At 44.4% G+C, this 18,796-nt stretch overlaps 1 protein-coding gene across 1 annotated transcript in view; it reads left to right on the top strand.

Moving 5' to 3' along the window:
* The first annotated feature begins 12,783 nt into the window (after positions 1-12,783).
* The window catches only part of LOC130118951 (choline transporter-like protein 2), a 31,669-nt gene continuing 25,656 nt past the window's right edge, over positions 12,784-18,796 (top strand). Inside the window, exon 1 of the mRNA XM_056287289.1 lies at positions 12,784-12,934. Within this exon, the coding sequence (XP_056143264.1) occupies positions 12,907-12,934 (28 nt within the window). The 5' untranslated portion in view covers positions 12,784-12,906. The remainder of the gene's footprint in view (positions 12,935-18,796) is intronic.

An 18,796-nucleotide genomic window follows, 5' to 3' on the forward strand; every position in this document is an offset into this window, starting at 1 on the left:
ACATGGAGGTAAGCAATTAGGCTTAAGGTTGTATGGGCTATTAAAAATTAGTGCTGGAGCAGAAATGAATGAATAAATCAGATAAAATATAATATTTAAATTAAGACATCATTAATTTAATTTAGCCTAATAACATTTAAGTCCTAATATATTAACATTTTATTTAAGACATTTGCAGACTTTTCAAAGCGATATTGAATGGTGGTAGAATTTGGGTTTTCAAATGCACATCTCTTTCATTTATCTTTCCATGTTCATTACGTGCGGTTGTGGTTCTGATTGAGCTGCCCTTCCCCTGTCTGTAACATACTGCTGCTAGCTTTGACTGTGCTCTGTAACATGCTGCTGCTGGCTTTGGCTGTGCTCTGTAATGTGTTGCTGCTGGCTTTGGCTGTGCTCTGTAACATGCTGCTGCTGGCTTTGGCTGTGCTCTGTAACATACTGCTGCTAGCTTTGGCTGTGCTCTGTAACATACTGCTGCTAGCTTTGGCTGTGCTCTGTAACATACTGCTGCTAGCTTTGGCTGTGCTCAGTAACATGCTGCTGCTGGCTTTGGCTGTGCTCTGTAACGTGTTGCTGCTGGCTTTGGCTGTGCTCTGTAACATGCTGCTGCTGGCTTTGGCTGTGTTCTGTAATGTGCCGCTGCTGGCTTTGGCTGTGCTCTGTAATGTGCTGCTGCTGGCATTAGCTGTCAAGTCAAGTAAATTTTATTTGTATAGCCCAAATCACAAATTACAAATTTGCCTGAGTGGACTTAACAGCAACACGACATCCTGTTCTTAGACCCTCTCATCGCATGTGCTCTTTAACATGCTGCTGCTGGGTTTGGCTGTGCTCTGTAACATCCTGTCCTTCATCTTCAATATTCTATAAACACAGGAGAGGTGTCACTGAAATCACAAACCTCAAGAAATAACTTTTTCTCCATTTCTGAAACTCGGCCACACAGTCAGATAGCAAAAGACAATTTAACTCTTTTGCTATCTGCTTTGCTAAATAGCTCGCCAACATGAAGACAACCTAACGTTCACCTAGCCTAACTTACTTTAATAATAATAACAGTTGGCTAACACAACTGCCTTTCACCCAGTGGTTACACGGTTAAGGCAGAGTCTCAGACCGAGAGGCTCGACTAACCCGGATATTCGGAGTCCAGTTTTAGACAGTAATTTAGACAGAGAATCTGTCTATTTTTTCCTCATTGCAATGCATTCGAGAGAACCGGGTGGAACCCATATTATTAGTATTTGCTTAAAACTGAACATGGATAGTGTAACGTGCCTATAAACTCCACAGTAGCCCGGTTCAGTTGTACACACGTGAACTGCCTCAATCACCCCTCGTGCTACGTTACCACTGAGATCGCCACTTGTGTAAGTCATAAGTACTCGCCTGTAATTTAAAGTGACCACACCATAACTCTACATTCCCCCTCTTCCGATAACGCTGGTTGGGGTGGCTGACTCTTCCTGAGCAAGTCATCACAGGTGGTCTACCACCTGAATCACTTGAGGTGATTTCTGAGCGAGTCACCAAAGGTTGTCAACCACCTGAATCACTTGAGGTGATTTCTGGTGTGGCAATGGACGGTGTGAGTGGTGCGGTGTCAGCGCGGACAGCTTCTCTATCAGGTGCCGCCTAAGCGGGAATTTGTGGCAGGTCGTCCTCTGAGATTGCCGGTGGGGGCTCATCAACTCGGAGAAGGTGTCGCCGATTCCTGATGTAGTTGGTTCCTTAGGATTTTATTATGTAGCTGTTAGGCTGATGGGCTGGGCCCTCTACTATTGCTAACCTGTCAAAACCACGTGCAGTCTGCACCCTGACGGTTTAACCTGGACTTAATGATGGGAGGCGCCAGGCATTGCGGTCATGATATGCTTTCCCCCTCATCCTCATTTTTGTGATAGCAGCTTTCACATTAGTGTGGATAGCCAGCTGCAGCATGGCTTTGGTCACTGGTATGAATGTTCTGGTCCGTCTGGACAGAAGGCGCTGAGCGGGAGAGGGGAGTCCATCACGGGGAATGTTGCGAGCATGGAGGAGAGCAGCTTGGATGTCCATGCCATCACGGTAGCACTTTTCCAGGAGGTGCTTAGCGGATCGTACAGCATGCTCAGCAAGGTCATTTGATTGCGGGAAATGAGGACTACTCTGCATGTGTCTGAAGTCCCACGTCTGTGCAAAGTCTGAGAAGTCCTCATCAGTGAATTGGGTTCCATTGTCAGTCATGAGGGTATGAGGAACACCATGTGTTGTGAAGTGTCGCTTCAGCTTTGCGATGACTGTGGTGCTTTTCATATCAGAGAGGTCAGTAAGAATCCACAACCACTAAATGCATTTTGGCATGCCATTCGAATATATCTGCTGCAGTGAATGACCATGGAAGGTCTGGGATTTCATGAAGGTGCAGTGGTTCCTTTGCGTGGTGAGGTGTGAGAGCATTGCAGGCCGCACAGCGAGACACCTCCCTCTCAATGTCTGAGTACATTGAGGGCCAGTACATGGTCTCCCGAGCTCTGCGTTTGGTGGCGTCGATACCGGGATGGCCTTGGTGCAGCTGTCCAACATAAAACTTTTGCAGTGCAGGGGGTATTATTAGTCTTTGTCCATGGAGCAGAAGTCCATCTTCGACAGCCAACTCTTCCTTCATTGAAAAGAAGGGATGCAGAGCGTGGGGTAATTCTCTTGAGGTGTTAGGCCAGCCGTGCAGGATAATGTCAGAGCTGTTGACACATTACACCCCTCTCCACAGCATTTCTCAGATCATCTGTGAGATGTGAGGAGAGCACTTGGACTGTCATGATGTCCAACAGGTCATCAGTAAGTGCAGGCTCAGTCATTGGTAGGTGTGCACATGATAAAGCATCAGCAACAAAAAGTTCCTTACCGCATTTATAAATCACATCCAGGTTGTAGCAATGTAATTTCAACATCATGCCCTGCAGGCGAGGTGATGTGGTGTGAAGCGGTTTCCTCAGAATTGTTATTAAAGGCTGGCGGTCGGTTTCAACTGTGACAGGACGTCCATAGATGAAATCATGGAACTTCTTGGTTGCAAAGATGAGAGCCAGCATTTCTTTTTCAATCTGTGCATATCTTGACTCAGTGGGTGTGAGGGCACGTGATGCGAATGCCACAAGCCTCCCTTGCTGGAGACACACTGCACCCAGACCATGTTTTGATGCATCAGCTGATATGACCACTTCGATATGTCAAAGAACTGTAGAACTGGTGGGTTTATCACTGCTTATTTCAGCTTGTTGAATGCTGCATCATGGGCTTCATGCCAAGTCCACTCCACATCTTGGTGTATCAGTTGTCTCAGGGGACCAGTAACCTCACTGTATTGAGGGATAAACTTTGACAGATAGTTTGTCATACCTAAGAACTGCTGCAGGGCTTTTTTGCCCTGCGGTTTTGACATGTCGCAAACTGCTTTAATTTTTTCAGGGTCTGGCTTGACACCATCAGCGGTTAGCAGAGTGGACACAGCGGACTCTGAATTTGCATTTGTCGGGGTTGAGCTTCAAGTTGATGGCCCGAATTCTGTTCAATACCCGTCTCAGACGATCATCATGTTCTTGCATTGTATGTCCCCAGACTAAAATATCTTCTACTACAATCTCACAGGGTTGTCCAGTGAACAGTTGCTCCATCACATTTTGGAACACCTCACTGCCTGTGCAGATGCCATATGGCATTCTCAGGAACCTATAGCGGCCATAGGGTGACATGAAAGCTATAAGCTTTGAGGAAGCTTCATCTAGAGGGATCTGTCAAAAACTGCATTTGGCATCCAGAATACTGAAAACTTAAGCATCAGGCATGTCTGCAATGATTTGTTCGATAGATTTCAAGGGGTTACATGGTCTGAGAAGGGCCTTGTTCAGGTGCACTGGGTGGATGCAAATTCTCACAGTTCCATCTTTTTTCTTGACTGCAACCATGGCGGACACCCATTCTGTGGCCTCATATTCTGGCACTATGACACCAAGTGCAGTCATTCGATCAAGCTCTGCTTTGACCTTTTCTTTCATGGCTATTGGAACCTTGTGAGGCGCACACACTGTAGAAGCAATAGTGTCATCTAGCCTCATGTGATATGACTGGCAATTTACCTAGAGTGTTGCTATCAAACAGGTCTTTGTATTCCCATACCTCTGGTGCTTCTTGTTGTAGGGTGTGGATGTCAGGTCCAAGGTGTATGAGTCCCATGGCAACACCGTCTTATAGTCCTAGCAATGGTCTCACATCCCTATTGACCACATGAAATTTGAACTGCCCCTGCAGACAGTGTAGTATTGCTGTGCCCTCTGTGTTAATTGTCTCACCCCCATAAGCCACAAGATTGACTCTTTCATCTGCATTCACATGGATTGTGCAGTCAACTGCATGCAACATGCGTTTGGACATCCCATTGCATTTGGCACCAGTGTCCACTTTTACCTTCAGTTGCCCCTTTTCCACTTTTCAGTTTCAGCGTTGTGAAAATTTCTCCTTTCTGAGTGGGTGAATCAACTGGGTCACAATAAAAAGTATCATCCAAAGCACTGTCTGGTTGTGTGGTCAGTTCGTTCACTCTATCTGGCTTTTTCTGTATTGACTGGGAGCTTTGGCGCCAACTATGGGCCATGCTGGTATGGATCTGCAGCGTTTAGCAAACTTGAGTTTGCCACAATTATTGCATTGTTTACTGAATGCATAACATTTATTACGGTCAGGAGCGTGTTGTCCATTGCAGTTGCCACAGCGAGTTTTCTGAATAGCGCACACATCCGCTTCTTTCTTTAACTCCTTGGAGCTCCTTTTTGACTGTTCATGGAGCATACAGGTACTTATCGCTAATTCCAGGGTGAGATTCTTTTCATGGAGTAGCTGCTTGCGGACAAAGTCACTTTCTATGCCACACACAATGCGATCCCTTATCAATTCGTCGCGGAGCGCGCCAAAATCACATTTCTTAGCCAGTGTTTTCAAAGTGGAGATGTAAGCTTGAACTAACTCACCAGGCTTTTGACTATCAGTGTTGAAAGCATGCCTGTCCATAATGATGTTTTTTGCAGGCAAGTACAATTCAGCAAACTTTTCCAGTAGAACCTCTGGATCTTTGTGACTTTCTCCGTCTTCGTAAATGAATGATTCCGATTTTTCAACAGCCTCAGGACCGGCGAGGTTTAGGAGCGTGTAGGCTTGCACTTTCTTTGATTTATCCGACAGCGCCGCGTTGCAATAAATTCTCCATTCCTTGTCAAATTTCTGCCAGTTATCGGCAATATTGTCATCGAAAATTAAGGGGTCAATGCGACGAAGCCCTTGAGCCATTATCCCACTTCTGACACCATGTAATGTGCCTATAAACTCCACAGTAGCCCGGTTAAGTTGTACACACGTTGACTGCCTCTATCACCCCTCGTGCTATGTTACCACTGAGGTCGCCACTTGTGTACGTCATTAGTACTCGCCTGTAATTTAAAGTGACCACACCATAACTCTACAGATAGAATGTTCAAAACATGGATTCTATTAACTGTATTAGCTACGTTTGTAAAGCAATACGGTGAAAACGAACATTCTAGTCATACTCTTATTTTCGCAAAAACGCAAGTTTGCTATTTGGACTACATATCCCATCTGGACGTAGGCCAAAGCCGCCACCCCATTGGTCGAGTGAGGCTCTAATTTCCTGATTGGACATCTAAGTTAGCTTCGTGTTAGTATATATTCGTGGTTTTGTGGTTTCTGTGTTAGGCTTTATCAAAACCTAACGTATCAGTTAATTATGTTTGTGTTTGTGAAACAGAGGACTCGCCAATCATTTCAAGTGCACAGTAGATATTCTGATTGTTATCTAGCAAGCTAGCTAGAGGTTAGCAGCTCGCTAACGTTAGCTAGCTAGCTAGCTGGCTGCTAACCGCTGTGCACATGACCCGCCTGGAATTTTCTGATTTGGTGTTACGTGGTCTGAAAAGTGGACTCCGAGCGCTTATACAGAGTCGCCCATCTTCGTATAAGTATCTTTGGTTAAGGTCTTCAGAGAAACATACCTGTGCTGTTTTTTGGCCCATAAATTGTGGAGCGTTCGTTGGCATTTCATGCTTGCCTGCTGTCACTCAATTGCCAATCTGTCGGACTGTGGCTGCCACTGCGTAGTGGCGTGACTATTTTTAGCGCCAGTTGGAATATACCACATGACTTGGAAATGCGGGGGTGGAGCAAATGAGTAAATGCAACTATCTAAATGCAGACAGAACAGATATTTATTCTGTTTTTAATTAAATGTTAAATTGAATATGTTAGATTAATTTTTTTACAGCATTTTGACTTTTAAAAGGGGTGAAAAGTGGAGCCCCCCCATTCTCATAGTGGAGGGGCAGCTGCCGGATTTGCCCTATAGTGTAGGCGCCTATGCGTCCAAGCCTAGTCAAGGGTGTCTGGCTGGGAGGGCTTGGTCTGGTTGCCACAGGGACCAAGGCCCCTGCCTGGAGCTGCACCCGAGGAGGAGACACGCAGGATGGTATTATCCATGAAATGCATGTAAAATTACACTCACCGGCCACTTTATTAGGTACACCTTGCTAGTACCGGGTTGGACCCCCTTTTGCCTTCAGAACTGCCTTAATCCTTCGTGGCATAGATTCAACAAGGTACTGGAAACATTCCTCAGAGAGTTTGGTCCATATTGACATGATAGCATCACGCAGTTGCTGCAGATTTGCCGGCTGCACATCCATGATGCGAATCTCCCGGTCCACCACATCCCAAAGGTGCTCTGTTGGATTGAGATCTGGTGACTGTGGAGGCCATTTGAGTACAGTGAACTCATTGTCATGTTCAAGAAACCAGTCTGAGATGATTCGAGCTTCATGACATGGCGCGTTATCCTGCTGGAAGTAGCCACCAAAAGATGGGAACACTGAGGTCATAAAGGGATGGACATGGTCAGCAACAATACTCAGGTAGACTGTGGCGTTGACACGATGCTCAATTGGTACTAAGGGGCCCAAAGTGTGCCAAGAAAATATCCCCCACACCATTACACCACCACCACCAGCCTGAACCGTTGATACAAGGCAGGATGGATCCATGCTTTCATGTTGTTGACGCCAAATTCTGACCCTACCATCCGAATGTCGCAGCAGAAATCGAGACTCATCAGACCAGGCAACGTTTTTCCAATCTTCTATTGTCCAATTTTGGTGAGCCTGTGCGAATTGTAGCCTCAGTTTCCTGTTCTTAGCTGACAGGAGTGGCACCCGGTGTGGTCTTCTGCTGCTGTAACCCATCTGCCTCAAGGTTCGACGTGTTGTGCGTTCAGAGATGCTCTTCTGCATACTTCGGTTGTAATGTGTGGTTATTTGAGTTACTGCTGCCTTTCTATCAGCTCGAACCAGTCTGGCCATTCTCCTCTGACTTCTGGCATCAACAAGGCATTTTCGCCCACAGAACTGCCGCTCACTGGATATTTTCTCTTTTTCGGACCATTCTCTGTAAACCCTAGAGATGGTTGTGCGTGAACATCCCAGTAGATCAGCAGTTTCTGAAATACTCAGACCAGCCCGTCTGGCACCAACAACCATGCCACATTCAAAGTCACTTAAATCACCTTTCTTCCCAGTTCTGATGCTCGGTTTGAACTGCAGCAGATCGTCTTGACCATGTCTACATGCCTAAATGCATTGAGTTGCTGCCATGCGATTGGCTGATTAGAAATTTGCGTTAACGAGCAGTTGGACAGGTGTGCCTAATAAAGTGGCTGGTGAGTGTATATTGTGATTTGGGGGCGTTCGAGTGGCGTAGCAGTCTATTCCGTTGCCTACCAAAACGGGCATTGCCGGTTCAAATCCCTATGTTACCTCCGGCTTGGTCGGGCGTCCCAACAGGCATAATTAGTCGTGTCTGCAGGTGGGAAGCCAGATGTGGGTATGTGTCCTGGTCGCTGCACTGGCGCCTCCTCTGGTCAGTCGGGGCGCCTGTTCAGGGGGGAGGGGGAACTGGGGGGAATAGTGTGATCCTCCCATGCGCTACGTCCTCCTGGTGAAACTCCTCACTGTCAGGTGAAAAGAAGCGGCTGGCGACTCCACATGTATCGGAGGGGGCATGTGCTAGTCAGCAGCCCTTCTCGGATCGGCAGAGGGGGGTGGTGCAGTGACTGGAACGGCTTGGAAGAGTGGGGTAATTGGCCAAATACAATTGGGGAGAAAAAAAGGGGGGGATTATCTTGTGAATGGAATGCTTTTTTTCTCAGTTTAAGTTACTGTTTTGCCACTTTAACAATTTTGACTTCAGTATCTGTCCACTTTCTCACCTCGTTCTTCCTGCTCTTGCTCTCTCTCTCTCCGTCCTCTCTCTGTGCATCTGCCTCTCTTCCGCTTTGCACTGACAATCACACACAAAAATGTTGTATTCAACTGGAAAATTACATTGGCTTACACTCTGTTAATAAATAAACCAAAGGTAAAGGTCAGGTATTTAGCAGACACTTTTATCCAAAGCAACTAACAAAGACACAAACAAACAAAAGTATTTGTGGTGTAAATAAATGTAAAGGGAGGTTGGGGAGAATACACATTTAATAACAGTATATCAATACACTGCTTAGTGATGTGAATTCATTGAGGAATCCACTACAATGAATACGGGCAAAACAGCAGCTGTCTTGGCATTATCATTTTCTCACCTGGTTCTTCTTGCTCTCTCTCTCTCTTCATGCTGACTCCATCCTGCTCTCTTGCCTTCTCTCCCTCTCCATCCTCCTCTCTCCCTCTTTGTGCTTGTCAACCAAAAGACAAACGTAACAACCAAACAGAGAATTTATAATCCAATTAAAGCTAAATGGATTGCTGTGGGCAATACAGCAGCTGTCTTGGCATTATCATTTTCTCACCTGGTTCTTCTTGGTCTCTCTCTCTCTTTATGCTGACTCCATCCCGCTTTCTTGCCTTCACTCCCTCTCCATCCTCCTCTCTCCCTCTTTGTGCTTGTCAACCAAAAGGCAAACGTAACAACCAAACAGAGAAATTATAAGCCAATTAAAGCTAAATGGATTGCTGTGGGCAATACAGTGATATAACGTCTTTTTTCCACCTTACTCTCACCTGAACCTGGCTGTTTTCCTTTAAAGAACGACCAAGACGGTCATTATGACCGTTTTTGGATTTTCAAAGTTTAATAATTTTGTGGAAAAAAGATACAGACCTGCTGCTCCCCGAATTCCCCTAAAAGTTACGATAAGATCTACCTAAAACGACCATGGACGGTCAACCTTGACCGTCTCGTAATTTGCGCATGATCGTGCGCGGCATGTCACTATTTATGACGTGTTCATTGCTCTGTCCTAGAAAAAAGCTAGCATTGTCCAGTGCAGAGGAATAGTCTTAAATTTTATTTTTGATTATTGCCAACATGTCTGGTTACAGACGCCGCTACAGACGCAGCATGACTGTCACCGACACGTTGCAGTATGGACAGCCGCCATTTTAAATTGTTTGAAAAATATCATTACAAGTTAGAATGTTAACTTTGGTGTTAGTTAGTTTCATAACGGATATGGGTATTATCATATGTAATGCATTAATATCTCAATTGGGTATTTTATCTTGACCGAATATAGTTTAAAAACCACGGCGGTCAAAATGACCGCCCACGGTTCTAGTAGTTTTTTTAAGTTCCGCTCGTTGTTTGGGGCTGTTTTAATATTAACTTTGAGTTCTTTTTTTACACTTCACGTTTTGTTACGTTTGTTAGATTAGCAATATGTGTTTTCCGTTTTGTTTTTCAGTAGCTAATATTTTTACTTGTTCAATTTTGTCTCTCTGTTTGAATTGTTTAAAAATAGTACCATAGTTGTGAAAATGTAAATTTTGGTGTCAGTGGTTTCCTAACAGACATACTAACATATTGTAACGTGCATGGATAAGTCGACACGTTGGCCGCCGGCTGATGGGTCGGACCCTTTAGTCGACCGGTTAACGTTGTCGCCTGCGGAGTGAGAAATACGGGTTCGCGTCCCGGCTGTGGCGACGGTTCCCGGGCTGCCCCCCTAATTCGCTACATTGGTGTAAGAAGTGGGATGGTAAGGCCATCGGAAGCGTATGCGCCCAGAGGCGTTAAGGAGCAGATACGTATACACTGCCCCCGAAGGAGGGGGGTAGTGTAACCTGCATGGACACGTTCCCTGATGGGTCTAACCCTTTAGTCGAGCGGTTAGCGGTGTCTCCTGCGGTGCGGGCGATACGGGTTCGCGTCTCGGCCGCGGCAGTTCCTGTGGTTGCCCCCCCAAATTCGCTACAATATGCAATGCATTAGCATTTCAATTGGGTGTTTATCTTGACAGAATATAGAGTTTAAAAACCGGCGGTCATTTTGCTGCCCATGGTCGACTTAGGTAGGAGTGAAATCCCTGTCGTTCTAGTGCAAAAAAAAATCGTATATCAAATCTATGAAAAAAACTGATCTAAAAAAAAAAACTGGATCGCGCATCCCATAATCCCGTGCCACCAATTTATGAAGGCCAATTGAACTTGATCGGCGCCATCGTAGGTAGAGCAAAAAACGACCAAATTGCATTAGAATTGCCAGCTAAAATGTCGACTTGCGGAGCATACCAGTGCTCTAACCGCACAGGGTCGAAAAAAAAGTGGCAATTCAGATAATATAACATTTCACAAGTAAGTACCCTTTTTTACTTGACTCTTGCATTCAAGATGCCATAGTAACTGCTGATTTAAGATGCCCTGATTTGTCAAAAAAAAAATCCCGAGCTGGCTCCTCACATGTGCGACACTGCTGTCGCGGATAATCATGTTTTTAATCTTATAAGAGTAATCTTGTAATTATTGCAAGATACCACTGCATCATCTTGGCAAGGAATGCACTGCGAAGCTAGCTGGCAAGAAGCTGCGAAAACAGCTGACAAAACTTCTAAATGTTATGTAAGATCATGATTGCACAATATAAGAATATGAGACTCTGTTGTTTACAAACAACAGACTCATTGGAAAGTTTAATAGTCTTGCTTGCACATATAGGTGATCGTAAAGTAGCCTAGTATACAATACTGTCATTTTCTTAGGTAGCGAGCTAGCGTGTTGCAGCGATGGCGAGCAGCGGCCTGATGAGGCCAGGACGCACCGCTCTCTCCCTCGCGAGCGGCACGCGCTGTGTCATTCTTCCACGCACTCGTCTGAGGTGCCAGCTCGGGAAAAAATTTTGACAAGGCATCTTAAAACAGCAGTTGCTATGGCATCTTAAATGCAAGAGTCAAATAAGAAAGGGTACTTACTTGTGAAATGTTATATTACCTGAGTTGCCACTTTTTTTCGACCCTGTGCGGTGAGAGCACTTGTATGCTCCGCAAGTCGGCATTTTAGCGGGCAATTCTAATGCAAGTTTGTCGTTTCTTGGTCTACCTAAGATGGCCGCCAAGTCGCCCATGCCGGCTTCACTTCGTATCGCGAGTTGCTCGATCCAGTCTTCTTTTTTTTTAGATCAGTGAAAAAAAACACACATTTCCAACGAGTCAGCCTTTGTTCCAATGCTTCAATTCACTGTCCATGAAAAAATACTGTAACATCAGTTAGCTCCTTAGCTGGAAACTGCGAGCAAACTAGCTCAGAGAGCTAACATTAGCCGATAACCTCTAGCGAACTGTGTCAGCTAACGGTCTTTGACACAAAATGGAAGTATAACCAGTCCAGACACGTCCTGTCATAACGCCAATTTGACCCAACGTTCTCGGAACATTCAGCAATTTTATTTGCTAACGTTTCAACTTACTTGTGTTAGGAGTCGCCATGAAATGTACTATCGTGAGTAAATCGCGGCGTCGTCTTTTGCTCCTTTCTTCTTCGCCTTTCACTGATGTGGCGGACTAAAGGCGCATGCCGCCACCTATTGTACCGGAGTGTGTAACGGACTGGACATTAAGCATAAACGTGTTTAATCAAAGCCGTTTGAACTTGTCTCTAACAGACAAGTTCGCAAAATCTAATGTGAGAGGGCTAAAATGATTTCAGAAAATGATAATAATGCTAATTAATTATTATTATGCTGATTATTTTTAGGGGTGCTGAGATGAAATTTAGGGGTGTTTGAGCACCCCTAAAAAGGGTCTAAAATCGCCACTGCTTGGTTTCACAGTTTTTAGGGTCGCATCCCTCTTTTTTTAATGACGGGCTTAAAGGCAGAGTTGAAATGATACTGCACGATATAGCAGTTGGCGTCCTGCCATGCCCTCACTCTCACTGCCCTGCAGGTACAGACTATTCAGCCTTTACTTGCTATACATTGAATTATGGATGAATTAAAATCATTTCTAATTAAAATCAAGTTGAACTTTATACCGCTAATGAAAAAGTTATGCAATTTTATTACTGGGGTGTTTCATGGGGCAGCGGCCTTTCCCAGTGTCACAGCTTTACTGCTCCGTGCTGAGGAAATATGTTTGTGTATCTGTTTATAATTATTATATAACCTCTTTACACGTTGCATTTTGAAAAAGATTTACATACAGTGGCATCACAGCCTGTATCTTCTGGTATAGGATCATCTTTTGCTCTGTTAGGCACGACCTTAAAAATCATAAAGTTTACAATAGGTTTATGTGACATTCTTAAACAGTACGACAAACGACCATGGTCCCGTTAAGAATAGAATGCATGCGGGCGAACTCCTACCGGGCCAGCGATTCGTTCGCTCACTTGTCAATCAAAGCGTCTCCCGCTTTCATTGGTCACCATTCTCCCCTGAGGAATTTCTCTGTAAATGTAGCGAGAACAGTTCAGATTCGGAGCGGACTTCAGCGAAGTGTAAATTAGGAAGACCTGGGACCCGACAGTCTTTGCCAAAGTTTGGGAATTATGATATAGTTTGGAGTTTTTTCTGAACCAGAAGACACACCCCTTCATCATGGAACTGGAGGAGAAACCGAAATATGGTAAAATATTTAAAGCCCAAAACATCCACGCTTGACTTCATCTGGCAAAGGGCTCTCTCATTGCCATAGTTACATTTTCGCAAGGCGAGATGATTTTCACTGTAGCCATGCAACCGCTCGGGTTCACGTGCGTGCCGTGGACATGATGTTGGTCTTACACGTTTCGTGTTTTGGTTTTATTGTTGTAAGTTTACCCTGGTTGGGACTTAGCTAAAGCGCTGCGGTCCAGTTCTGCGTTGTAGTGCGGAATGGGTCGGCAAACACTATCCTTAGAAATGAACCCATCCTGTGGGTTTTGCCCTTCGCTGGTGAGGATTTGGACACCAGAATCAGAATCACATTTGTTGGCCATGTGAGTTTGCACACATGGAATTTGACTCTGGTTTCGTGGCTCTCAGTGTACTTAACAGCAACACAATAACGCAACAATCTGGAGATTGTTGCGTTATTGTTGTGTTATTGTTATCTTCAGAACACAAGGATTGACTGTATACAGGTGACATGCTGTATTAAATGTGCAAGATTCAAATATTTGCTTTTAGTTTTTGTGCACGGTAGCATAATAGCACAGTAACCTGAATTTCAGTACCTTGTAAAAACCTGTATCTCTTTAAGTAACTGGTCATGAAGTGGGACATGTGCAGTGTTTGATACAGCAGATGAGATGCTAGTCAGACGAGCCTGGTGTATTGTTATGGTATACAATGTCCCAGTATAGCTTCTGCTTGTCCAGTTGCTGTTACATTCCCCAGACTGGTATGACAAGCATGAGATTGTCTCCCACCTTATTTAAGACACAAATACGATACCCAGCTATGTATAGAGCATAGTTAATTAAGAAAATGCCTAAAGCATTATTCGTGGACATGTAGATTTCACCTTTGCCATATATGATATCAGTTGTTTTCACGTTGCAGACATTATCGCTGCTCCCTTCTGGGGATGGTTTAAATTTTTTAGAATAATCACATTTAGAGTCATCTCGTGTAATGAAGTAACAGGATCTTTCCTGTTATAATGTGTGTAAGTAGTGACGCATCCTGTCACATGGTGGGCATGGCACGCATTCTCTTCTTAATCTAATTCTGGAGATGTTTTTCTTTCTTCGCAGAAGAAATCGTTGCACCGCTGTGTATTTACTGTGACGTTTTTAAATGAAAACGTGCTACATTAATGTACTGGCTGTAATGTGGTTGCAGTGTAGTAGGGTCATGTGGCCTCTGCAGGGTGTTGTCAAGTAGGGCAGAGAAATAAAATGAGGGAGCCTGATGGTCACCTCCCTCCTCCTTCCTATCAACTGACAGCAATACTGAACCATTTATGCAGGCCTAGTGTTTTCCTCATTTTTCACTGTGCACACCCTCTTCCTCTCAGCTTGATATCAGCCCTAAAATGTGGCACGCTGTACACGGCATTGTTTGTGATAGTTGTGATTGTTGATTTTATAAGATCAGATCATAACAAGGAAGTAAACAGGAAGATAAAGTGGAGCGACGTAACTGTATTAGCCGTGGGTGTAGGCTTTTTAGGAAATACATGCGAGGCCTGCTCGTGTTTTGAGAAAACGTGGACGTCAACAGCTTTAGGAACATTTTGAGCGAGACACACTCCATATGGTCACGTTTCGCATGAAAATGACAGGCACGCCCCGCGGTTTAAGACCATCCAAATTGAAAAGTGTCCATTGTGCGTTAGTGAAGTTGACCTTCGCTGTCATGTTTTTGTTGTGATGACCCATTTCCTCACTTCATTGCAGTTTTAGATGCTTGAACCGAAAGAGGTGGTTCGTGGAACGTAACACCCCAACGGCAAATACGCCGCTGTGATCCAAGTCATGTCATAACGTACGTTTCCTTTAATTTGCACATTTTTCAGTTTGAGAAACACGTGCACTCACAGTGTACGTTTATCGTCACCTTTTAGAGATCTCACCACGTTCATACTTTTTTTTTTCCATTACCAAGTTTATATATAAGGTTGTACTTAACGTGTCATGCCCCCATTAGAGCGCTGCAAAAATACAGCATGTGTAAACAGGCGGTAAGAGTCGCTACTATTTCACGTCTTGGAGTAATGTTAGGCTGAGATATATCAAGAAACCTCAATGACAGGATCCGAACCAGCCTGCAGCCATGCCCAGCTATAGATTAGATGTAATTACTAGCCATATTTAGAAGAGTGGTTGAAACCCATATTCTGATTCCCTCTGATCTCTGTGTTTTTTCTCTCTCTGTCTTTGAATGTGTGCTTTTGGCTCTTTCCATTTCCTTTCTATTGCGTTTTCTTTTTACCCCACAGACATACGATCTTTAACATTCTGTTGAGCAGTCTGCCGTGCCCCCACAGAAAAATCTCTTTCATTTGCAGTCACACTCCTCCGCTTCAATATGCTTCATCATGGTCGCACAACCCAAACAAAATCCCGTGGCATTACTACCTGCAGCGATTAGGCCAGCTAGGCGACAGTCTGGGAGACTTAAAGGCGTTTAAGATCACGCAGAACGAGTTCACAGGAGGAGAACGGGACAGAAACGTTTCTGTAATTGACGTGTGGGGTTGAGAATCGTCAGGACCTCCCATAACCAACACTGGGAACACCCTTGTCTATTTATATGCCTAGCTAGTATAAGCTGCCTCCACCAACACCAACCAGTAGCTGTCTGCTGACCTCAGCTGATAGATGTCACTTTTTGTTGACGGCAATACACATTCTCAACATTTTGACAACATCTTCGTTCCTCTCGAAGGCTCTTTAAAAGGTTCTCTCTTGGTCATCCACTTTGAGGTCAGCGCTATTCATGATTGGTAACAAATTGAGGAGTTTACTTCTGGAAAAAAAAGAGGTAAATTTTGTGCAAATGTGATCACATTTTCTTGCAATGCGCTTGCATCAATTGCAATACAGTTTTGCTTATTATCTCAGTAATCTCTGATGGACCGATACTTAAAGCTGAGTTTCCTGTTGAAGATTACATGAGGGCCAGATCTCTGGCCTCCTTCTTCTCTCTTGTCTCAGAAGTGTCTCGCCGAGGTGGCCACACCAGTATACACACACTGAGATGAGGGCTGGTTTTTAGGGGGTGATCATTTATCATCCTCTTTGACAGGAGAAGGGGATTAAAGTTTTGCCCAGATTTGGCTCTGAGGTCAGTAGCGGTGCCCACCAGGAGTGAACACTGTAAAGATATAGCTGGTTAATTGCCAGAAGGATCAAGCAGGAGAGCAGGAATGAGAAGTGTTATATCTGGAGTTTTCATTTCATGCTGCACAGTATTAAGCCTTGAGACAAGTATCAAGTTCCTCACTGTCTCAAAGCGATGCCCTAAAAATAGTAGATTACACCAACTAAGGCTGGGAAAATGAACAGGGGGACGTCCACGATGATATTTCTTGTCACGGTGGTAGTGCTGTGACTTATTGCAGGTATTATTTAACTTGTCTTGAGTTTAATAAAGGCTCAAAAAAATAGATACTTTTGCAGTTGAAAATAAACTACACAGCAGACGTAGTAGGGCAACGTGCATGTCTCCTTGGTTTGCTACCAGAGCTATTTGAATGCTAGCCACAATATCAGCAGCACTTGTGCGTTATCAGTTGTCAGCAGCAGAGCTGGGAAATAGTATCCATTGCCAGAAAGTAGTCACATGTGCTGCGTGCGTCACAAATTGGTAGGGCTCTTGTTTTACTTTTTGATTTCCAGTTCTAGCTTTTTAAATAGCCTGTTAGCTGTTTGGGCTAAATCAGTAGTGTGATAATGGCTGGTTTTTGCAGACTGCATAAAAAGTGTTGCTTTATCTCCCGCGTAAATAAACTTGAACTTGGACCTTGCACCTTAAGGTGTACAAAGTGTAAATTTGGCGAAGGAGGTGAGGGGTAGTTACAAGATATAATGGATGGAAAACTGAAGAACAGTTCCAAAGTAAATAGGCTGTTGCTACAGAAGGTGAAGGTTCAGGGGGGCAAATCTCTGCACTTTTAAAGAGGTGGCACACGTTTGTTCTTACACACCCATGGAATTTTTTATACCCTGAAGTTTGTCTGACAGCCACGTACAAAGCCTAACGTTGTTTGTAATTCCTTCCCCCTAACATCTGTTGTCTACTTCTTGCAACAAGCAATCACCCAGGCTTGCAAAGACATCAGTGTTAGTCAGTTGGTGTCTGAATTCAGGGGTTAACAAAGTTCAACACTGGTCTCTGAGACAAAATTTCAGGGCAAAAAAAATCCCATGGGTGTTTATGAGCAAATTTGTATGTATGAACCATTGATGAAAGAGGGCCCCTGGTCCATATTTGGTACACATGTGCCATTATGATCATCTTCCAACTATATAAGCCACCAATATTTGCCAATCAGGGCAACGGTGAGTCCTCTTACTCAATTCATTTTTGAAAATATAATCCAACATCTCAGTGTTTCAAAGCCCAATAGCAATGAAACAGTTTTATTAGATTTTTTTGTTGTTCTTCTTTTCACATAATTTGCTGCTCACATGTGAATTCTTCATCATACTACTACTACTACTACTACTACTGCTAATAATAATAATAAGAGCGGCATGGTGGCACAGTGCTTAGCGCGGTCGCCTCACAGCAAGAAGGTCAAACCCCGGGGTAGTCCAACCTTGGGGGTCGTCCCGGGTCGTCCTGTGTGGAGTTTGCATGTTCTCCCCGTGTCTGCGTGGGTTTCCTCCAGGGGCTCCAGTTTCCTCCCACAGTCCAAAGACATGTAGATCAGGTGAATCGGCCGTACTAAATTGTCCCTAGGTATGAATGTGTGTGTGTGTGTGTGTGTGTGTGTGTGTGTACATTGGCCCTGTGCGATAGTCTGGCGGCCTGTCCAGGGTGTCTCCCCACCTGCCACCCAATGACTGCTGGGATAGGCTCCAGCATCCCCGCGACCCCGAGAGCAGGATAAGCGGTTCGGAAAATGGATGGATGGATAATGATAATAACGAAGATAGACATTTGTGACTAATGTTTGGGTAGGTAACGGGGACTATTTCTTCATAGATTTGTGTCTTTGTAGAGAATGATTTGCAAATCAGTATGGCATTTCATAACTCAGTCAAAAAACATTACTCCTGTAACAAAGAGTGTCTGTAATTGTAATTACTTTAGAGAATACAGAGGGGGATTTGGGTTACATGCACTATAGGGATCCATGGGAACTAGACCGGGTTCCTTGGGAGAGGATGCGTTGAACAGATTAAAACTGTTGCCTACTACCACCCAACCCTCCTACAGCAAGCAGCATTCCAGTGTTTATTGTTTCACAGGGAGGAAAGAGGAATAGTCCATTAATGTGAATTGCTGTTCAAACGTGTGTTGCGTGCAAGGGCTCCATGTATTGGTTTTTTTTTTAAATCTATTTATTTTTTAAATAATTGGCTCCGTTTTCTCGCAAGAGCCCTAGGAGGATGAAGACTGCTGGGCCTGCCATTGAGCAATACCAACACAGGAGAATTGACCGGATGGAAGTTTTCAGTCGTTTTTGGCACACTGTTCCCTTTCTGTCAGCATCTGCACAGTGACTTTGGAGCATTTTGTCCTGGTGTCTGTGCACTGTAAAAGCCTTCCCTGTCCCCTGGCTGTTCACACGTTCGGAGCAAGCGATCCCTAATTATCTTTGCCTTCTGAATGTGGAAAACAGAGGGAAATTCTTAAACTCTCCGACATTAAACGCCAATCATGGAAGGAGTTCGAATGGAAAAAGAGGGGGGGGGGGCAGTCGCAGGGATGTGGTTTGGCTCTTTAGGACTTCTTGGAATCTCCATAAATCCGTGTAACCAGCCGTTGCACTTCTACTATGAGCCCACAAGATGGCAAAAAACACAGTAAGCGTAGTAAACAAAGACTGAGG

This window comes from Lampris incognitus, chromosome 10 (genome assembly GCF_029633865.1).
Source record: "Lampris incognitus isolate fLamInc1 chromosome 10, fLamInc1.hap2, whole genome shotgun sequence".
Classification (NCBI taxonomy): domain Eukaryota; kingdom Metazoa; phylum Chordata; class Actinopteri; order Lampriformes; family Lampridae; genus Lampris; species Lampris incognitus.